This window comes from Panthera leo, chromosome C2 (genome assembly GCF_018350215.1).
Source record: "Panthera leo isolate Ple1 chromosome C2, P.leo_Ple1_pat1.1, whole genome shotgun sequence".
Lineage (NCBI taxonomy): Eukaryota > Metazoa > Chordata > Mammalia > Carnivora > Felidae > Panthera > Panthera leo.
The window spans coordinates 93,115,573-93,140,102 of record NC_056687.1 but is presented as its reverse complement, the minus strand read 5'-3'; the positions used below and the strand labels follow the sequence as shown (position 1 = coordinate 93,140,102).

The 24,530-nt window shown below is 35.7% G+C and overlaps 1 protein-coding gene across 4 annotated transcripts in view; it reads right to left on the bottom strand.

Annotated features, from left to right (window-relative positions):
• SPATA16 (spermatogenesis associated 16) overlaps positions 1-24,530 on the bottom strand; it is a 242,839-nt gene that overhangs the window by 63,573 nt on the left and 154,736 nt on the right. For all 4 annotated transcript variants that reach the window (XM_042903103.1, XM_042903104.1, XM_042903105.1 and 1 more), the window contains exon 5: positions 21,080-21,164. In XM_042903103.1, the coding sequence (XP_042759037.1) occupies positions 21,080-21,164 (85 nt within the window). The remainder of the gene's footprint in view (positions 1-21,079; positions 21,165-24,530) is intronic.

Below are 24,530 nucleotides of genomic sequence, written 5' to 3'. Positions count from 1 at the left end.
TAAACAAGTTTCTGATTGGTATTAAGAGCAATAAGGAATTGATTTTAAACTGAGAAACCTAATTGTTCACCGCCTATTCCATTTCTCAAGTGACTTCCAGTAGCCTCTATGATCATCTATACTGTGTGCAACAGAGCAGCTTTGTAAAAATTTTCTGGATGTAAAGGGTCCTCCTTTCTCTGAGGGGCTCAGACAACGATGTAAACTTTACAATTTACATTTTAAATTTGTTGTGGGGCAAATTTCTGAATGGCTGAATGAAAGAGCTTACATTGCCCACTATATTGCCCTTCCCAGGTTTGAGAAACTGTCAGGGGAACAAAGAATACAACTGTGATTCCAAACCCAGAGCTAGCCCTCAGCGGAGGTAGCAATGGATTATGAGTGTACAGCAGGATCTGGGTGCTGAGTCCTGGATGCCAACTTTGGAAGGCTAACAAGGGTAATGCAGCCAGCAGGTCTGGAATTCAGAGATGTGGATTGAGAACTCAAATATGGTGTTTAGGTACCAGGTTCGGTTCACAGCTGGAACCAATCAGGGGATGGCCTGTCCAGACCAAAAATGTAAGTAATCATACCTAGATGAGTGTGGGAGGATATGCTGAAGAGGGAAGCTGTTTTAGACCTGACTTTAAGGTCATGATCTGACTTTTTTACCTTTTGTAAACTATTCCCATATTAGCTTGCCAGAGTTGCCATAATGAAGTATCACAGACTGGGTGCCTTAAATGATGGAAATTCATGGCTCCAGAGGCTAGAAGTCTGAGATCAAGGTGTCTGCAAGACTGCTTTCTTCTCAGGCCTCTCTCCTTGACTTGTAGATGGCTATGTAGCTTCTTGTGTCTCTACATGGGTTTTTTTTTTTTTTTTTTTCCCCCTCTGTGTATGTCTGTATCCTAATCTCATTTTCTTATAAGGACATCAGTCACATTGGATTAAGACCCACCTAAAGACCTCATTTGATTTTAATTAACACTTTAAATACCTATTTCCAGTACAATGACAATCTGCAGCACCGGGTTAGGACTCCAGAATATGAATTTTGGGGGGACACAATTGATCCCATAATAGTTCCTAACTCCCAAATAGCTTTTCTCTAAATATCTTGGTGAAGGGTATTTTGCTTTAAATTCTGGCTCAAAAAAATTAACAAAGGTATTTAATTCTCTAGTTTGCTTCCAGAGAGACATTAACAGTATCTCAGTAAGGCCAAGATAGAAGAAAACACTCTCTTCATCCCATTTCTTTTCCAACTACTGGCAGCTTAAGTGACTGCTGGCAAGGTAACTTTGCTAAGCCATCTCACAGCAGGGACAGTAAGACTCGTGCCCAAGAGCCTATACCAGCTTTTTTGCAAGTGGCAGAAGTGTGGGTTTTGTGTGGCAGCTTGATCTGTTCATTTAAGGCACTGTACTCTTGGCTTGCTGCTCAGCGAATTGCATTTAGGGTTTCACAGGGCTCTCCACTCAGGAGGGTATGTGCTGGGGCACAGCCTCCCTCTCTCACTAATCACAGTCAGTAGATATGGGGTCTTTTTGTGGTTTCTGCCCTCCATCTTGAAGATGCGTAAGGAGGTGGGTGAGTGAGCAAAGTGTGTATGTGAGAATAATAATTGAAGTTTCCATAGAGATATTTTCTCAAAACACATTATTATAACCCCAAGAAAAAATACTGTAAGATAGAGTAGAAATGAGAACACAAATTACCCTTTCACCAGATCCTGACACATCCTTTTTGTGCCTTTATGTATTAATATTTTTTGTTCTTCCAGAGACAGAGAATCTTGGGGCTTTGAATCTGTCTCACATTGTTCTTGTAAAGGAATACAGTATATATTATATAGAGTATTATATTATTGTATTGGTATATTACATAGAGTCTAATATATATATATATATATATATATATATATATATACACACACACACACACACTATTATATGTGTGTATATGTGTTTATATATAACATTTATATATAATATTTCTGGTGCATTATTGAATGACTCAGTGAAATAATCTAGAAAAAAATTTAGCATTACTAAAATAGAAGGAATTTTTGACTGTTTGAGTTAGACACCAAAATATCAGGTTTTCATTTTGTGATGATAATGATTTAGTAATTTAGGGTTGGGCTTGCCTTTCATGAAGAGTCTAATATCAGCAAATGAAAGATTATGCTTAAGGATTTTTAAACACTGGAATATTGTGTAATAATCATAGGTACTAAAATATAGATTGTAAACTATTTCTAATCATCAAAGATTTTCCTTGATTTTGAAAATAAATAGAGGAAGAGACAAGGTGAGGAATTGCAGCTTGTAAAAAGTAAGATGCACCAAGAAATCTGTTGCATTTCTATACACCAATAATGAAACAGCAGAAAGAGAATTTAAGAAATCAAGCCCATTACAATTGCACCAAAAATAAGAAGATATGGAGGAATAAACCTAACTAAAGAGGTAAAAGACCTGTACTCTGAAAATTATAAACACTGATGAGAGAAATTAGAGATGACACACACACAAAGGAAAACATTCCATGCTCATGGATCGGGAAAACAAATATTGTTGAAATGTCTATACTACCCAAAGCAATCCCTATCAAAATATCAACAGCATTCTTCACAGAACTAGATCAAACAATACTAAAATTTGTATGGAACCACAAAACACCCTGAATAGTCAAAGCAGTCTTGAAAAGCAAAGCAAAGCAAAGCTGGAGGCATCTCAATTCCAGATTTCAATTTATATTACAAAGTTGTAGTAGTTAAAACAGTATGGTACAAAAATAAACACAAAAATAAACACATACATCAATGGAATAGAAAAGCCAGAAATAAACTCACAATTATAGGGTCAATTAATCTTCAACAAAGCAGGAAAGAATATCCAATAGGAAAGACTATCTCTTCAACAAATGGTGCTGGGAAAACTGAACAGTAACATGCAAAAGAGTGAAACTGAACCATTCTCTTTCACCATACACAAAAAATAAGCTCAACAGAGATTCAAGATCTAAATGTGACACCTGAAATCATAAAAATCCTTCAAGAGAGCACAGGCAGGAATCTCTCTGACATTGGCTGTAGCAACTTTTTTGAGGCAAGGGAAACAAAAGCAAAAATAAACTATTGGGACTACATCAAAATACAAAGCCTCAGCACAGTGAGGGAAACAATCAACATAACTGAAAGGCAATGTATGGAATGAGAGAAGTTATTTGCAAACGACACATCTGATAAAGGGTTAGTATTCAAAATATATAAAAGAACTTATAAAACTCAATACCCAAAAAACAAAGGGTCCAATTAAAAAATGGACAGAAGACATGACAATTTTCCAAAGAAGACATACAAATGGCCAAGAGACACATGAAAAGATGCTCAACATCACTCATCATCAGGGAAATGCAAATCAAAAGTACCATGAGATATCACCTCACACTTGTCAGAATGGCTAAAATCAACAAGAAGCAACAGGTAGTGGTGAGGATGTGGGGAAAGGGGAACCCTCTTGCACTGTTGGTGGGAATGCAAACTTGTACAGCCACTGTAGAAAACAGTAGAACTACCCTATGATCCAGTAATCGCACTACTAGGTATTTACACAAAGAATACAAAAATACTGAATCAAAGGGATAAGTGCACCCTTATGTTTATAGTAGCATTATCTATAACAACCAAATTATGGAAACAACCCAATGTTCATTTATTGATGAATGGATAGAAAAGAGGTAGCATATGTATATATGAATATATATATGCATATATATGTATTAATATTACTCCAATATTATTCATGTATATATATGGAATATTATTCAACCATAAAAAAGAATGAAATCTTGCCATTTGCAGCAACGTGCGTGGACCTAGAGAGTATAATGCTAAGTGAAATAAGTCAGTCAGAGAAAGACATTTCACTCATATATGGATTTTAAGAAACAAAGGAGCAAAGGGGAAAAAAAAAGAGAAAGAAACAGGCAAACCAAGAATCAGACTTAACTATAGAGAACAAATTGACGGTTACCAGAAGGGAGGTGGACAGGGGGAGTGGGTTAAACAGGTGATGGGGATTAAGGAGTGCACTTGTTGTGGTGAGCACCTGGTGATGCATGGAATCGTTGATCACTATATTTTATGCTTGAAACTATTACACTGCAATATTAACTGGAATTTAAATAAAAACTTTAAAAAGTAACCTATACTAAAAGATATATTTTAAATGATACTTTTTAGTTTGACAAAAATTTTCTGCAGTTGAGTTATTCTTTCCCAATGTGTGAGTTTCTCTGGTGTCAATAGATGTTGCACGTGTACAAAGAATGGGGAAAACAGTCAGTACACATGTTCTGTTGTTAAGTGTGCATTGCTGTTAATTATGCTTTCTCTGTTGCTACACACACAAAAAGGCTTTGAAATTAGGTGTTTACATTTGGGGCTTCTAATAACTCTCTATTGTTATCCTCACATTTGTCAAGTTTTAAAGCTTATAGTTATATAAACCAAGAGTGTATGTGGGCAGCTCATTTCCTCTACAAACAGTAACTTATAATAATTTCTCCTTGTTCTTTAGCTAAGCAAAAAAATCCATTTGCTACCTCAGAAATCAATTTGCCCAGGATAATTTTACAACAAGGGAGACGATGGGGGAGACGGGGAAAGAGAGATACTCTGTCAACAGTAAAGGAAAAGCCATCAAAGTAGAGGGAAAAGAAGACTAGCAAAAAAAGAAACACAATTCACTTCCTCTTCTAAATCCAAGAGAGTTGCTTCTTCCTGGTAAATTTTTAAGAGCACTCAGGGTGCCTAGGATAAATCTGGCAGAAACTATAAACATTTTCAGGATGATGAGATTATGAAATTTTTCCCATATTTTTGCTGGAGGATTTCAACAAATTGCAACCTTTCAACTATGTGTCCAGTGATAGTGATTCAGTAGTAGAAATCTTGTCAGTTCTAATTAGAAAATGTGATCAAATTATTATAGATTATTATCAAATTATTCCTTTAATGCTTCCAATATCAGAGTTGGCCATAATTGCAGTAAATTGCTTTACTTACAAGATTAGATCTGGAAGGAACCTTGGGAATTTTCCAGCCCAATTCACTGAATTGGAGATGAATTAAGTGACTTGAAGAGGCTTAAGTGACTTTTCTCAGGATGAACAGCTTTTTAATTCTATAGAATTTAGAATTAGGGTCTCAAATATTATATTTCACTTTCTCTTCAAAAATTATGGTTTTACCTCCTGGGACTCTCTTGTTTAAAAACAGTCATATTAAACACCGGTTTAAATTCTAAATCATTTACTTTCGTTTTGTGGTATATGTGAGTGCTACAGAGTTTTAGAACATATACATGTATAAGTGTCCTGGGCACGTGGTTAGGCATTTTTCAGGCCCCCTTGCAGTTAAGCATAGCCATGTGGCTCTGTGCGGATAAATGGAATGTAAGTGGGAAGGATACTTTTTCTTGGCATTGCCCATAAAACTCTGCCTAGTGTGATCCTCCATTTTCTTTCTCTGTCAGCTTCCTGAAGAGGGAAGACTGCCAGGACATGGAGGAAGATGGAGGTATATAGTGGAAGAACTATGGGTTCTCATTATTGCTGATTTTGGGAGAACCAATCAGAAACACCCAGGAACTGCAACAGTGAGTGAGAAATTGACTTTTATTGTTTTAGGTTACTGAAATATTGGAGTTGTTTGTTTTAGCAGTTAGTCTACCCTAATTCACAAACAATAATAAACAAAAATTTGAATCTCTTTCATAATCCATTTTTTCCTTCTAAGCTTTACGTATTGTTTTAAAAGTAAACAAAAAACATGGTGTTTAAAGAGATAAAATAACTTTTCATTTAGCAGTGTGATAGATGCTTTTTTATATCCTATTTCTTTTAATTCTCATAAAGTCTATCTTAGTATTACTAGTGAATGAATATTATGATTGTATTATTCTCAGAGTTCACATTAGACTCAAAGGAAGCAGTGCTCTACTTTCAAGCTATAAATGATTGAGACAGGAATCTTTAGATTTTAGTGGCTAATATGATTCTTTGCTATTACATTAATAATGATGTAATTTTGAATGATGACTGGAATTTTCTAGAAAATGGAAAAATAAAATTTTGTGAGCAATAATTTTCAAATTTAATCCTTTTGAATATATATGGGTTCAATTTGAAAGAGTCCAATTTTCTTGAAATTTAAGATTAACTAAAGAACAAATTTTCCTAAAGAGCAAAACATCTTTCCTTGAGATTTCCCTATAAACCTATTCACTGTATCACTTATGTAATAGCCAAGATTGACATTTTAATGATGATTTTATTAATATAATGGTATGTCAGAATAAAATATGTAATAATTGATTGTTTGCCCCTGCCTTGATGATCAACATTTAAGGTAACATTTCATTTACTGAAATATTACCTTGCATTTATGAGAGTTCTTTTATTGAACAACCTTCACTGAAAGTTCTGTATTTTCTAATATAAGGGAATATTTGGCAGCTTTGCCATTACATTTATCAATCCAGTGATGTGAAAGTCATGTCTTCATGCAATTTAAATCAAGAAATTTAAATTTTTATTTGCAGTATCTGACCAAAGATTGTATGAACAGGTTACTTGTACTGAGGTGAGCATATAATGAATTTTTTTAATGTTATTTATTTTTGAGAGAGACAGAGAAAGACAGAGTGTGAGCAGGGGTAGGGCAGAGAGAGAGGGAGACACAGAATCTGAATAGGTTCCAGGCTCTGAGCTGTCAATACAGAGCCCAACGCAGGGAAAAAACTCACGAACTGAGAGATCTTGACCTGAGCCAAAGTCAAACGCTTAACCGACTGAGCCACCCAGGTGCCCCTGAACAAATTTTTATATAGCTGTTGTGAATTCTTTACTTTGCAATACATCCTATTTAAAAATAGCCATAATAAATATCATTTTAAATTCTAAACATTTAATTTACTTTAGTTTTGCAGTGTATGTGAGTTCTATAGAATTTTAGAACATATGTAAGTATATATATGTGTATATATATATATATATATATATACATATATATATATATATATATATATATATCCATTTAGTGTGTGTGTGTGTGTGTGTGTGTGTGTGTGTGTGTGTGAGTGTGTATGTGTACACTGTTGTCCACCATCCAGTCTGGTTAGGGTTAGAGTTAAGGTTTTGATTATATATGATGCTTCTGTTAGCTGAATAACTTCAACATTGAACGACTAAAATTTACTCTGTATTAACTTTTAATCATATTTGATAGCAAAATTGTATTTCCATGTCCCTTTAGCATAGAACTAAAGAGATGAAAAGAAACTAAGATATTATTTTAAAATCACTCAACTTCATAACCAAGGTAACTGAATCTTGCTGAGTTCTGGTGACTTAACTCAGGTAACAAAATTAGAGAAGAAAGCAGGACAAGAAAGCAAGTCTCCTAAACCAATGCTTTCTCTTATGCTAAGTGATTTTTCATCCTTCTAGTTAGACAGCAAATTTGTAGAATTACAAGATCAAGTTTTACTTTCTTTTCCCATGACTATCTTATTCCTGTCTTCAAAGACATCAAGAACTTGACTCTAACTCTAACAGAGAAAAAAACAGACCACATCAAACCTAAACCAGGTCAAGATCCTCTTCAAAACAATAACCCTAACAGAAAACAGAATAGTCATCCTTCATATCTCCTGGCCACAATAAGACTGTTTTGCCCATCAGCCCCTCATTAGATTTAAGGAATGCTATCAACTAGAATGCCTGTCTCAAAGAGAAATATTTACAAAAATTAAATGAAAGCCTTCTTGATAGGGGAACTTAAATAATAATGTGCTTGAGTTCGTCTAGCTTATTTAATGGTAAAGTACATATAATTTATAAATAGAATTTAAAGTACATTCATTATAAAGACCCTGAATCATTTTCTGCTTGCACACTAAAGAAAAATCAGCTGATAGAAACTCAAGAGTTTTAAGTGTGGGTTTCAGCAGCCTCCAGACTCTTTAGGATGCCACAGAGCTTTTATTCCTGATGATTTAAAATGAATCACCAAAAGGTATCACAGGAATAAATAGCTACATTACCTGTAATTATTTCATAAGCACAAATGGGTATTACTAATGGGCTTTAGCCTCTGTGTTTGGTGGTAAATGTCAACACAGTTTGGGACCCTTTTTTGTCATTGTGCATTTCTTCTCTATACTTAGTTTAATTATATGAAGATAGATATTCCTATTCTTAACTGTATATTGTTTTCTGATTGCATTTCTTTGACTGGTGGTTTTAGATTGGGGTATGACTTGCTGGTGCACAGAGCTGACTGATGGCAGAGTTGGGACGAGAACCTGGTGACCTGGTTCCCAGACTTGTACTTCTTTTGTTTTGTCCACTAGTATGCAAGATGACTTTGAGTGGAAAAGTGTAGGATGCCCTTGAAATGCTGTATACTGGAGAAATTGAAAGAATCCAAGTATGCTTAATTTGGAGAGAAGACGTTAAGTTTCAGGGACTAACTTCCTGTCATCAGAGAGCAACCTGCTATTGTACTCTGCGTAGGTAGACTTCATTTAATTCATTGACAAATCTGTAAAACTCCTTAACCAATTAAATGAGTGCTCTTGGGCAATGGCTAAGTGCTATAGATAAATTATTCTCTTTACTTGCTAAGGCAACACTGGAAAACAGATATTATTATCCCATTTTAAAGATTAGGAAAACCCAGTCTTTATATTATACAATATGCAGTACTTCACATGGCTACCTTGGGACTGAGCTGGGACTCAGCAGTTCTAGCTCAGTCTGAGCCTCTTGCTCTGAGCCATTTATGGTGTGCAGACTCACAAATGAAGTTTATAGCTTCCATAAAGATTCACAGGGCATAAGAGGAATCCTTAGCAGGGGGAAAAATGTTCTGATAGAGCCTTCCAATGAGGAAGCTATTCATCTTGGAAGCTAGTAGCTCCATGGCCCTGGTGGTACACAGACCAAGGAGAGATGATGGTCTATCTAGGATCTAGTAAAAGGTACTGTCTGTGTAGAAAAATGTATTTATAGTGCTATAGTCTATCACTCAAAATTTGTCTTTGGTTTACTTCCATATCCCCATAATTTCTTTTCTCTCGCAAGTTTCAGCTTTGTCCCAGCAACCAGATACCTCTTCTTCTTTGTTATTATTTCTCTTATTTATCTGCAATTAATATTTTCCAGGCTGTGACTCCTCCTGGAGGACTTTAATTTTTAGGAGGTAACAGATTGCATGAAGACGCTATTATGGAGCACGTATCCTCCTATATGTAACTTCCCATCAACAAGAGGTCTCAGAAGGGGCATAATTGTATCTGTGAGAAATGTGACAGACCTGTTGTGTGTATGTGTGTGTGTGTGTGTGTGTGTGTGTAATACTGTATATTACACACTGTATATTTACTATACATACACAAATATATATCTATATATCTATAAATATTTATTATGCACCCATACACATACTCTATGACAATAGCAAACTACAACTTGAAGTCATATTAGATGAAATGAAATGAAATGCTATCTTTAAGAGACCTGCCACTATATTTCCAAGTTATGTGTCCAATCTCCAGTTTTATCTCCGATCTGGGCCTTATACATGAATGTTAAAGCAGGCCAACCCCCACGTGATGAAGAATAAATAAAATGAAGACTTGTCATGGTAATTTTGGTGTTTTCTGTCTCTTTAGGTTTGGGCTTGAAATAGCCCTTCCAAGGTTTTCTGGGGGCTATTGTCCCTCATAGGCTGTTGACTCCTGGTTTAGACTGCACTGTATAAAATATCATCTATGTTCTCTTGGATAAAAAATAGGTCAGTTTAACAGTTATTTTATGATCCTAAAAAAAGCAAATTATGCCACATGTTGAAGATTGACATTTAAAATGCTGAGGCCTCATTATCTGGAAGAAGGAAGATTAGAAAAGATGAGAAAGGGATGAAAAAGGAAATGATTCAACCAGGAACTATACGATAGGTAGAGTACACAGTCTTCAAAAATTAGTGACGAAAAATCAATCGTATGAATTCAAGAAAAGAGGAGAATTCATATTTAATTGGCGTGCAATGCCATAAAAGGATGGCTGAATATAAATAAAAACATTAAAAGCTTTGAGCTTTACAGATTATCTTATACTTGGGTGCACACAGCTTAAAAAATTTCATGATTTCATGGAATATTTATTCTGCATCTCCAACTGCTAAAAAAAAGTGACCTCAATTTCTCTGCAAGCTTGTAAATCAATAACCCATAAAAATCTAAGGGAAATATAAAAGATAACTATAAAAACCTCTAAATTTGGTTTGGATCATAACAATTTTTGATTTTTAGATGCAAACAAAGCAAAGAAGGAATCAACATGTTTGCAAATTTAAACTGGGAGGCAAAATCTTTATGGAAACAAAATAACCTCATGGCAATCTAGTAGAATAGCACGGACTCCTGGGAATCAAATAGCTACCCTTAAATTTGTTCAAGTAAAAGAAGGCCAAAACTGCCTTAAATCTATGAAACCCATATCATTCTCAAATGAAAGAAAATGAAAAGAAACTTAGAGGTTACTTTTTGTTCTGTTAAGAACTGTCAGAAACCTAAAAAGCTTTTTAGAAGGGAAAAAAAGAAAAGGAAATGCTGACTTTATTTAAATGGTGTGAGTTTCCTTAATAACCTACTGATATTTTTACAAAACCAAACTGATACCATATAAATATATATTTAATATATTTATTAATTTATGTTATTTATAAATTAATAAATATATTAAATATATATTTAATATATTATATATAAATATAATATATACATATTTCTGAAGACAAATACTAAGTAAATATTTCTTAGGAGTGGCTGAAAATTGATTTTTCTTGCTTGATATGATGCCACTATTTTCTAATGAGCTTGAATTATCAACTTGCGGATAGAGGGCTGATACACAAGTGAAATATGCGGTCCTCCTGCAGGGCCCATTCTGAGGCACTGCTCCCAAATTCTTATATGATCTGGATGCCTCATTGTTTTAGCCGGGGACAAAGCTGTTTATTTCTCAGTGGCAATTAGGGTTTCAAAAGCAGACAACTTCTGAAAAGGTGGCACTCTGACTAAAATTCACACTGAGGTGAGGTAATTGATTATATGACACATTTTTGAAAGAAGGCTTTGACTCTTGGCATGTATAGGTGGAGCGAGGAGTGGGGACAGCGTGGGGAGAAGAGAGGAATGGGGCACATAAAAAGCAACCTCACCTACTTGACAATCTGGGCAAATATGTGTCACTAAATATATATAATGGTACTGAAATGTACACATGGATTCAATATGTGAATATGATTCACATTTTTTCCTCCATCCTTTCCTCTCTTCCTTCCTCCCTCCCTCCCTCTTTTCCTTCCTTTCTTCCTTCCTAATGCCTGGGACACTCACAGAACATCAAGGGAAGAACTACACTAAACTATACAAACAGCAAATAATGTCATGGTCACTATCTTCTTCACAGGAACACTCAACCTTACATCAAATACCTGCGTCAATTACATCTTTCATTTTAAAGTGAACCTCTCCTACAGGCATACTACCTCAAATAGCATCAAAGCAAAGTGAAACACAGGCAGCATTTAACAACGCTGGTAACCATGGAAACATATCATTAAAGAATATATAAACAGGAATGAATAATTAGATGAGAAATTCATTTCTACATTTATCTTTTTCCAAGACCCAGGAGGGGAAGCTCTCTTTTACCTCTCATCTCATTTTGGACACTTCCTCTTTAGCCTGTCTTCTAACCAAGAAATAGGAGAATTCACAAAATGAGGATTTTAATACTGCCTAGCTTAATGGACAAATCTCTTTGTAGGCAGGTGACTAAAAATGATTGCAATGCTCATTGTTGTCTAGATGTAAAACTGAATGTAGGAAAGAACCTGAAGCAGCAAAGAGTTTGCTTTGGGGTTGGGAGGAGGGCAGGAAAACCTGACTTACATCCTGGTGAGAAGGGGAGAGCAGTTAACATTTAAAAACAGGAAGAACAGGCTGCCTCACTTACTAGAGGCATCTACATAGTGGGAAGACTGAGGGGAGAATATGGGCTAATGGATTATATCAGTTGCATTGTCAGGTAGGCAGCATCACCTTCCCTGGCACTCTGCCTCTGCACCTAGCAAAGCTGTAGATAAACGCTATGGTAGGCAAAGTTGTTCGTAAACTTAAAAATTTGTAAATGGCCTTACAGACCGTCTAGCTGAGGGTTGTGCATCAGAATCACTTAGTTGGGGGGAAGTAGACAAACACAGTTTTTAGAACCTCACCCAACACTGGGATTCTGATGCAGTTCACTAGACCAGTGTTTGAGAATCACAGGCCTAAGCCAACTTCGTCATCATATAGCAGCAGAAACTAAAGTCCAGAGCAGTTATGATAAACCAGATTGAGTTGCTGGTCTCAATTTCCCCCATCTCTGTAACAATATTACTTTTATCATGGTTTGGCAGTGAACACAATAACCATATATGGCTTGCTCTGGCTAACAGGATGTTAATAAGCATGGTATAAGCAGAGGCTTGATATGTGCTTATATAGTTCTGCTTTCTCTCTTAGAATTCTGCATTTTGCCATAAGATAAACAGACATCGGATAGCCATTGCATGTGGACCATACTTGGGCCTCTCCGCAGCTTGGAGCTAAGGGTAGCTAAGTACAGCCAAGACTAGCCTAGATCAGTCAAATCATGACTGATAAGCCAACCTGCTTATTGTTATGAGAAACCACTGAATTTAAGAGTGATTTGTTACACAGCAGTATTGTAGCAGTAGCTGACTAATACGGAAATGAAGTGACTTATCCAAAATTAAATCCTAGCATTGGAATTAGAAGTTACAGCTTGTGAATCATAGGCCTGACTTCTTTCTACTTCCCTAGAGTGTCTGTTTTACTTTCTTTCATTCACAGGGTTAAGCACATATATCCATTGCCTTTATAGGGTCCTTCTGCTCAAACTATATTCCTTGTATTTCAGAACATCCTGTCATCTTTCCTCGTCAGAGCTTACCTTTCCTTCCATCTTGTTCCTCAGGATTCTGCTTTCATATTTCCAAAGGGACTAAGAAGTTTCAAAATAATTCTCACAATTGTGTTCAAGAGTCATCCATTAATGAGTTAAACACTTACAGATAAAATTTCTTCTGCATATTACCTGGGGTTGACTAGAGACTCAATGGCAAATGGTGAGAATTTAAGCATGACACATGGCAGTTGACAGGAAAAATATTTTTAGGTAAGTGAGTTTGGTGCTTATTAAATTATATATAATATAAATATCATAAGGCTTGTATTGCTTTCAGACACTCCTGTCCAAATATTTTATAAACTGTATGCCTGATGGGGCCAAATAAATAAATAGACTATAAACAAAGGCCATTAGGAGAAATGCTCATATGGCATTTTTATTTTGTTCCTTTCTGTGGAAACATTTTTCACATGGAAGCAAATCTTTAAAACACATTTTTATTCTACTGAATATGTAGGTGTTTTGTTAAAGATAATAAAAAAAGGGGTGCCTGGGTGGCTCAGTCGGTTGAGCGTCCGACTTCGGCTCAGGTCATGATCTCACAGCTCGTGAGTTCAAGCCCCGTGTCGGGCTCTGTGCTGACAGCTTGGAGCCTGGAGCCTGGAGCCTGCTTCTGCTTCTGTGTCTCCCTCTTTCTCTGCCCCTCACCCACTTGCATTCTGTCTCTGTCTCTCTCAAAAATAAGTAAACATTAAAAAAAAGATAATAAAAAAAATTCTGGTTGACCTTAATTTGCCTGTAATTTCATGTTGAAGATTTTATTTTTACTCTGAAATTGAGATACCATAAATCTGTATCATGTAAATGACTATATTGGGGTAATTTTGCAATATCAAGAAGAAACACAATGAATTGGAGTAAAAAAGTCTTCATTATTGGTATAAGGGATTAAGTTACATCAGTTATTGTGTATCATTGTCTGGTTAGTGCAGAGAAATTCATTAGTTTGCTGCTGTCTTGATTGCTATGTTTGAAAGAAGAAGCTAATAGATAAAACCTTAGGGTTTTCATGGAGACAACCATGAGCACAGAAATCAATGAAGTAACAGACTGTTGGAAATCTGCAACCTTCTCCAGATACTCTGATAAATCTCAAACTCAAAGCACAAAAGTTGTCCACATTTGTGAACTTAAAATACACACACACACACACACACACACACACAGTTGTTGAAATCAATAAGCACTGATTTTTTTAATAACAAATAAACTACTCCAAAATATTCTTGACATTATTGGTTTGAGTTTCATGTCAAATAATATTTAACTTGGTTGACTGGCTTTAACAAATATGTATTGAATTGCTATTTGCAATGCACTGTGGAAGAAAAACAGATTAGGAAGAAGTGGTGTCTAATGTAAGTACCAGATGTTTTTCTTGTTACATTTTTGTGCTAGAACACATGCTTCTTGAGGACAGGACAAGCAGTGAGCATTTTGTTCACTGCTGTATTTGTAATAGCACAGTGCTTTTAGTACAGTGCACGTAGCACAGTGCTTAACACACAGTCACTAACAAGTGCTCAATAAATATTTCCTGAGTGAGTATGAATGACAAATACAGTTTGAGAGTAAAGAAGAAAGTATCCACTAATGTTTTTAATGTTTATTTATTTATTTTGAGAAAAAGAGAGAGAACATGCAAACATGAGCTGGCAGAGAGAAAGGGAAAGAGAGAATCCCAAGCCGGCCCCTGCTGTCAGCACAGAGCCCAGCATGGGGCTTGATCCCATGAACCATGCGATTATGACCTGAGCTGAAATCAAGAGTCCAATGCTTAACGAACTGAACCATCCAGGCACCCAGAAAAGCACCCACTAATCTAAGAGTAGTCTGCACACACTGGATTGGAAAGGTTTCGAGCTTGAATGACTGTAGTGCAGTTTCAGGAGGAACTATATGACACGAACATTCTGGGTGCTGTTTTTTGCTTTGAGTTTTGGAAGCAGTAAATGTCTCCTGCTAGGCCCAATACCAAAAAGAAAAAGAGCTGTTGCAAAGAGGAGTACAGAAGGGACTTAACCTGTGGTCTGTGAAAGCCATGGAAGGGCCCACAGACTGTGCACCATCTTCCTCAAGCATATGGCTGGGGAAAATCTTTTGTCTCTCAACATAGCCACCTCCTGAGTTTTGTCCCTTGAGAGTAGACTAACTTCACCAAAGAAAAATTTCGTGTTGGTGAGCTCTTTGGAAATCATTTAGGCCATTGATATCTTTAAGATGGTGAACGTTCCATGCCAAGTACAAGTTGAATTGGATGGGAAGTCTTGGCATTCTCTGCACAGATGGAGGATCTGTGAAGTTGGCACTGCCTCAGCCTTCGCTGCTTCACTGAGGAAAGATGCTCCACATGTCAGGCTTTTTACAGGGGCCTGTATTGGTGTCAACAGCCCCTCCCACAATCCCAAAAGAGGTCTTTCAATTGCTGTGAAAGTCTTCAACTTCCTCAGAGCCAAGAGCTCACAACAGTGCCTTTGCAGTAGATCTTTGTCAAGACACAAGAACACACCATGAGGCTCTTTCTTTTTTTTTTTTTTTTTTTTTTAAATTTTTTTTTTAACGTTTATTTATTTTTGAGACAGAAAGAGACAGAGCATGAACGGGGGAGGAGCAGAGAGAGAGGGAGACACAGAATCGGAAGCAGGCTCCAGGCTCTGGGCCATCAGCCCAGACCCCGACGCGGGGCTCGAACTCACGGACCGTGAGATCGTGACCTGAGCTGAAGTCGGACGCTCAACCGACTGAGCCACCCAGGCGCCCCGAGGCTCTTTCTTAATAGAGGAGTTTGTTGGCAATTCAGAGACAAAATTTAGAAGTGATTTGGTTTGATTAATTCTTGAAAAATTTTTAAGAGAAAGGAAAACTCCTTAGAACAGATTGATAGTGAGAAGTTCATTCCAGGACTAGCTTTATAATGGCTGATATCTTAGTCACATATATGAAGCAAATCTTTTGGTTAAATGCTGAATTTACTATTAGAGATGCTGCTGAAAAACTATGAGGTTTTTTTTTTTTTTTTTTTTTTTTTTTTTTTTTTTTTGTCAAGCTGCTACTGTAAATGAGGTGGCTGGAGTCAAAAACACAATATGAATTTTCTAATACTGGAGGTGAGATTGACACAGCCTTGAGAGTTTCTAGGGACAAAAATCAACAGACACTTGGCAAATGGCTTTCTCTCCTTCGAAGGTTGAAACAAACTGCTGACATAGATAACTTTGATGATATAGACTTAGCAAAGATAATCTCATTGACTTGAACACAAAGGGAATGATGTAATATGAATTTTGGTTATTCTTGATGCCTGCCTATCCATATGAGATCTTGTGAGCTACAGGAGCTCTGATTCCATTCGCTATTAGAGATTTCGTGAATCAGGGTTGTACCTGTTATTGCCATTAAAGTGAAATATTGACATTGATGAGATGTTGAATACATTTTAATTTCTTATCCCAGAAAAATTGCATAACCTTTTCATAAGAGTGAAAAAACTACAATTCTCAGTATTCTATGTGTAGATAAATTTCCAATATAATGAGATAAATAGTAAGCCTATTTTTTCCCATGTTTATGTTTATGAGTACTGTTTCTAGGTGGATGCTTGTAAATTGAATCAGATTCTCAGAGAGGTTTGTCATTCAAAAAAGAAAGAAATTTGAAAAGAAACTATTAAGGTGAAGAATGGGTTGATCAAGCAGCTTGCCCCTGTTTAGTGGGGGCTCCTCTGTGCTTGTTTTGTGGGACTTCTGCAACAGAATTAGCTGTTATCTTTCCTCACTCCATTTTGCTAAGCAGTGCAAACCAGAATTGGTTCTGTTACTCACACTGCAAGAGATAAAGCCACACACCAGAAAATCCATGTGGCTGACAGCATGGCAGAAAGTGAAGGTGAGAAACCAGGAAAGGGAAATAGGAATGGAAGAAGAGGGAGTTTCGTTTCCTAATGCTATTAAATCTAGCCCTGGATCTAAGGGGCAAGTGGCTTAGGAGGTGGACTCCAGTTTACTGAAAAAATCTTGAAACAAAATTGTTACTTTAGGAGTAGTGTATAAATACATAGTGGTCACTGCTTCAAAAGAGCTAATTCTCAGCCTGATTAGGGAATTTCCGTTTTGTTAATTAGTTCAGAATTGTGATGAGGTCTCAAGGTGTTTCAGAAAATGAGAGTGGCTGATAATAGGAGACTGGGCATCGAGTTGCAGAGGCATGCATGTAAGTACAGTTGTGACAAGTTATTTCCAACCCTTTCTAGCTCTGAAGAAGTGATGCTATTATAAAATAACATGTGCAAACACTTTTATTCAGAGTGATATATTCTGATGTGAGCTTTCATGTAGTGTAGAGTTTTATGCCTTTTTTTCTTGCTGGGTTGATGATATGAAAACCATTCCTAATACAATTCAAAAGCATTCCTGAGCTCACCAAAGCGAAGGTCTGTTCTTTTGTATCCAAGGGCTTATAAGCCAACCATCTGTGAGAGTAGGTGTAGACTGGTTCTCACATTTTTACATACTGAAATTTTCCATTTCCTGTTTAAGACCTCTGAGAAGAATAACTGATCAGAATGGTAGGCATTTTATGTGGTTGAAAGGAAGATGTACAGTAACTTCATCCTCTCCAAATTAGTGAAAATAGCCTCTGTCTAAGCCTTCATTGATGTCTATGAATGTCTATGAAGATACAGTTTCTTGTCTGTGATGTTTGGAGGGCATTCTTAAATTCAGCAGTGTAACTGTCATGGTGGATTGGGTGGTGGTGCATCCCTGTCTCCTTGTGTTTAAAGATGGCATGGATTGGGCACTCACTGGCAATGTCCAAAAGCCCCTTTTGATTTAGGACAGAAGGTTTGGGGTGGGGGGGAAGATGTATACATTTAATTTAAGATCAGGGAGAGGCAGGCTCACATAAGGAAGTATGTAATTGGTGAGAATGGTGTGGTGTGCTACTATTGAGGCTAGTCAGTAGGGTTTAATTTATGGACTTTATCTGCAGGATGAAATTTCCAATTATGTCATTTCTTTCTATCTTAATATATGTGACATCATTTTTGGATGTGCTTAAAATATTAGCTTTCGGTGCTAAAATGAGCTTTGAGAATAAACTTTCCCAAACACTTTCTGCTGGTCTCTCTTATTTTCTAGCTGAAGTTCTTCTAAAAACTAACTTGCCTTAGGTTAGATAGCTATTTGGTGTTAGAACTTAGATGGAGTCAGACCTGATTTCCAAACAAAGGCTCTTTTCCAGTATGCCAAGTTGCTTCAAATTAAAAGAGAAAAAGAGTAACTCAATACCTCAAAAATGAATAATCCAATTAAAAATGGGCAGAAGACATGAATAGACATTTTTATAAAGAAGACATACAGATGGCTAAAAGACACATGAAAAGATGCTCAACATCACTCTTCATCAGGGAAATGCAAATCAAAACTATCATGAGATTATTGCCTCACACCTTTCAGAATGGCTGAGATCAATAACACAAAAAAACAACAGGTATTGGTGAGGATGTGGAGAAAGGGGAAACTTCTTGCGCTATTGGTGGGAATGCAAACTGGTGCAGCCACTCTGGAGAACAGTCTGGAGGTTCCTCAAAAAGTTAAAACTAGAACTACCCCACGATCCAGCAATTACACTACTAGGTATTAACACAAGGAATACAAAAATACTAATTCAAAGAGATACATGCACCACGATGTTTACTGCAGCATTATCTGTAATAGCCAAATTATGGAAACAGCCCAAGTGTCCAACAACTGATGAATGGATAAAGAAGAAGAAGTGGTATGTATAAACAATGGAATATTATTCAGCCATAAAAAAAAAAAACAATGAAATCTTGCCATTTGCAATGACATGGATGGATCTGGAGAGTATAATGCTAAGTGAAATAAGTCAGTCAGAGAAAGACAAATACTATATGATTTCACTCATGTGTGGAATTCAAGAAACAAAACAAACAAGCAAAGGGGAAAAAAAGGAGAAAAAGAGAGGCAAACACAAGAACAGACTCTTAACTATAGAGAACAAACTGATGGTTGCTAAAAGGGAGGTAGGTGGGGGTGATGGGTTAAACAGGTGATGGGGATTAAAAAAATAATAATAAAAATAAAAGAGAAAAAGAGAATACAAGGAAAAATATGTTTTTCTTATCTTTTATTAATATAGGATAATTAAATAATAGTATTTGTTTTCTTCCTTTTTGTATAGCAAATATGCATGTATTGGTAAGTGGAGATTATTTTCTTAGTTTGATGTAAATAAAATGGGGTATTAGTGTTCTTTGAAAGCTAAAGGGAACAGAAAAAAATTATTTACAGTTAGTCTTAACCAGTCTTAGGTTGCACCAACACTAGACCTATTTTTTTCCTAGTTCAATGTAGGAAACACAGGAAGTAGTTGATATTTGTTTGTTTAGTGAATGAACAAATTAAATCAAACATTTATTTGGGACCTCCTATATGCCAAGCTTGCTGAATGTTATCTAACCCTTAAGATTCAACTCCTTTCCCACTTCTCTCCAGAAGCTTCTGAAATCCTTTAATAAAAAGTCTTCTTCCTTTATTATATCAAAACACATATTATTTGCTTATCCTTTACATCTAGCAATTCTTTACAACTATTTAATTACATGACTATAAGTGCTGCTGTTTTGCATGTTACAGATTCCATTAGGAAGATTTTTAACTTATGAGCAAATTAAAAATATTTTTGAGATTAAAATTTTGTTTACTAGAAGGTCAATTTTTTTTTCAAATAGTCACAGGTCTCAAGTATAGTAGGACTAATGTAAACCTTTATTTTTTATAGTAGGCTAAAACTCCAAATATTTAGATGGAACCATATAAACCAGTGAGCCTTTTACATGATAAATCTAATACTTTATTTTCTAATAAATACATGATATAAAAACAGAAAATGGGCCAAGACACAGTAGTGAAAATATGGGAAAAATCAGGAAGCATCAAAGATTATTGATGATTATTTCTCCCTTTCATATTTGTGTTTTAGCAGATCTTATTCTAGTTAGTTCAAAAGGTTCATATTCAATTCAATTCAATTCAATATCTTGAAGTATGAGGAATAAAATGCCCCATACAGTCTGGAGAGGAGAAGATATGGAGGAGGCAGCTGGCTTTTGTAGTTCAATTTCAAATACTTGAAAAATTTTCATTTGGAAATGTGTTTCCATTTTGTCCATGTTGCCCTACTGGGAACCACTGGATTGAAGTTTTAAGGGAGTAGAAATCCACTTCATATGAGGAAAACAGTTTAATAATTAGCAAATTGGATGTTGTTTCTTGGGCTTAAATGAGCTCTTCATTTTGGATCTACTTCAGCAGAAAGTCATCAACAATTTGCTCAGAGAGGACAGGAAATGAATAGATTTGTATGTTGTAAAGGAGATTGAACTAGTAAATTCTAAATTCTCTTTATAATTTAAGAAATTATGACTCTCTTCTTGGGATCTCATTGACCTTTGATATGACTTCTTGCTGCCATTTTGAATAATAAATGAGAAAGAAGATCTGCAGTTTGTTACTAGTTAAGTGTTCCAACACTAAATATTACTCAACAAGTACAACTGATCTTTGCATTTTCCTTTATGTAATTGATATTACTTCTAGCATCTGCTTTTACAGGTCATAGATCAAGAAGAATCTATGAGAATACAATGTTCATATTTTAAAGGATCATGTCATTATAGCAGCATACTTGGGAAAATAGTTCCTGGGATGTCTAAAATTTATATTGGGTTGTAAAACTGAAGTATGGGCCAAGGGTTAACAACCTTGAATTTTGCCCTTAAAATAAGTCACAGAAAGTCTATTTCATTATAAATACATTACTACTGAGTGGTGTCCTTCTGATTGATATGGCCAAAGCTACCTTCTTCAGCAGTCGTTTAAGCACCAATTCTTCATTTTGGTTCTAAAAATGAGATGGGTTCCTCCTCCCTAACTGGGATATAAATTTTTACCTGCCAATACAGTTTGATGAGCTTGCTTATACACTGTTCACTTCCTCCACAGAGCCAGAACATGTAGTCAGCAATCATGGCACTCCTAAGAACAAGGACAAATTAAAAACAAAAAACAAAAAACAAAAAAATTTATAGGACAGAACAAAACCATAACAGGTAGTATATATAAATATCGAAGAAGAAGATTTTGTAATATATAAAATTTGACTAGACTAATATTGAGCAAAGCCCAAGCAAATTTTAGGATGTAGAAAATAGGGTTGTTTTTGCTTTCTGGGTTTTGTTTTTTGTTTTTTTGTTTTGTTTTGTTTTTTTGGTTTCTTTTTTGTAATCTAAGCTAAAAGAATAAGAAGCAAACAGCATTTGTATTCTAGATGTTTTTTTTTCTGTTTGCACAGTATAAGAATATTTAAAGACTATGAAGGAATGCATTGTTTTGGTTGCCCCTTATTAAGCTTCAAAACCTTTATAGAGCAACACATATGTTATGGATTCTAAAATGCCTTCAAACCTAACATAGCATATGTAGCTAAGTATTGTACTGCCATGTAAGCATATCTTAGACTTTACCTGAATTAAAGATTATTTACCTCTGATTAAATTGGCCTCCTTAAAATTAAAAATAAAATTTCCAATTCAACAAACACTCCCCTCCCCCAACTTTTGTGTTTAATTGAATTGGTTTTAGTATCTAGTGTGTACAACCATTGAATTAGTCTTATTAAGCTGAGAAGATATTAAAAACTATTGTGCAATTGATATTAATTCATTGCTTAGCTCCCTTTGGAAAAACAGTTTACTTTTATGACTGTTTCTGCTGGGCCTCTCTATTTCTTTTCTCCAGAGATTCCAAATCCAATTAAATGTGACTAGAAGTAATTCCAAATTGTAACGTTAGCCAATTAAACATATAATAATCCTGGGTACCTAATCACTAGTACCAAAAGTTTTATTTATTTAAGTAGACCTATCACTGTGTACCCCTGAATGTTTTTCTTATCTATGCCTGCAGATATGTGTTGTTTCTTGACATCATTGTAAATTGAATTGGAAATTTCCTTTCCCTAAGTATAGGTTGTCTAAGGCACAGCAGCTATAAACTTACTATGGTACTCTGTTGAAAGAATTAAAATGTTTAGATTCTTGCTCAGGACAGACAAAAATTAGGACTTTCAAAATTAACAATGGAAAAAAAATATCACCATTTGGAGGGTTATTCAGCTCAATATATTTCTTTTTACACAAATGGTATTGGAAAGGAGCTGTCCACCGACATTTAAAAATAAATGACAATAGTTTAGGAATAACTAATCTTTTAAGAACCTTCTTACATTTTTCAAAGCCCTAGTTTAATGATAAGACAAAGTGAGGTAGGAGGTTTTGATGTTGTGTGAATATATAAGAAGTAGAAAAAGTTATAAAAATTACAGACAAGAGGGGACAAAAGTGAATTTCAAAATATGCATTTTGATAGAAACACTTGGAAAAATTTTCCTCTCATGACTACCTAAAAAGGAAGTCTACTTGACGGGTAGGTACCTGTCACCTAACAGAAACCCATTTAATAAATTCTGAATTTGTGAAATCAATGAAAAATGTAAAAAATCTCCCTCTCAAAGACAGCACACACATATTCATAGAAGCTGTCTGATTCCTCCTCCCATTACCATATGGATATGTATCTATTTCTCAACAAACATTGGTTAATGAGGATACCAACCATTAGTTAAACCAGGGATGGGAAAACGTTTTTCTATAAAGGGTCAGATAGTAAATATTTTAGGCTCTGCAGGCCATGTGGTCTTACAACTACTCAACTTTGCCTTGTGGAAGGAGCGATAAGCAATAGTAAACAAATGAATGGGGTTGTGTTCCATAAGACATTATTTCCAAAAATATATGGGAGGCTGGACTTGGTATAGTTTGCCTAACTCTAAGATAAATGATGAGGTTGAGCAACAGGTGGCCAGCATCGATATGCCTGTCGGTTAATAGGCACCAGCTTCTATATGTCCTGGCCACAGGCTCCCTAAAACATTTCAGTCTACTGTTTTCTCTTTAGGGACAATGTATACATTGTACTAAAACTGTTGTGCAGAGTTCAAGAAAGAAACTTTAAAAATTTGAAACATGCAAAAAATGTAAAAGATAATCCTGGATCATAGGCACAGAGGCTTGAGTTAAATAAAAGCTAAACTGATAGTTTCTATCATATTAGTGATTGTTATTCTTAGATGAGAACAATTGTGAAGAGAAAAAGGTCACGACAGTGGATTTCTAGAGCTTTCCTGAATTTTTAATGCTTTTGATGGTTTGGTTTTGAGCTGACCATTGTAAAAATAAGGAGTTTTAGTACTTTTATTAATGTCTTCCAAAAGTTGCTTTTTCTGTAATTACATGCTGCCAAATTGCTACATTCTTTAATTTTTTTAATGTTTAATTATCCTAGAGAGAGAGAGAGAGAGAGACAGACAGACAGAGCACGAGTTGGGGGTGGGCAGAGAGAGAGGGAGACACAGAATCCAAAGCAGGAGCCAGGCTCTGAGCTGTCTGCACAGAGCCTGGTGCGGGGCTTGAACTCACAAGCCACGAGATCATGACCTGATCTGAAGTGGGCCACTCAGCGATGGAGCCACCCAGGTGCCCCACACTGCTACATTCTTAAATATGATTTTATTATACCTGGGGGCTTAAGTCTTTTTCCAAAGGAACGCATCTCCAAATTTATATTGAAACAAGCGAGGAATTGAGATTTATTGAAATTTATTATCTGACCTCAGCAAAGCACAATTCTTATAATAGTAAAAAGATACTTGTATTAAATAACAAAGTATGGTTTCATAAAGTCACATGTTTGCTGATACATTTTTCATAAGTGTTAGATTTATTTTAATATTGGGAACACAATTTACATCGTAGTTGCTTTGACCCCATTTTCTTCCCAGTGGAAGTGGTAGTTATGCTTTTACCACCCACCTTCCTTTGTTTGGTCTTCTATTACAGCTCTGCCCTACAGCTTAGCCTTTATAAGTCAGTATAAAATTCAGTGGAAGAACATGAAAAGAGCATGGAAATAACATTATACCATGCAGTACTTGTCTGGCAAGAGACAGGGGTTTTTCATCATGCTGAATTTATAAAGGGCAAAGATAATTAATTAATCAACTCAGAGCATCTACAAGGAGTCAAGTACCTTGTGGGATCCTGGTCCTGTTAGACTCACCTCATGAATCGAATGTAAACAGTATCTGTGATTCTTCCTACTTTCACTCAGGTATCTCTGTTTACCTTTAGACCAATATCCTGGAGGCTAGTCAATGTGATTCAACGTTGCTTCTAAATGTCTTTGTTTTGTTTTCATTATTCTACTCAACTTATTTTCATTAATCTACCAAATATTGTGGCTGCACTGGAACTGTAGGATCATGTTAGCAAAACCCTTTTAATT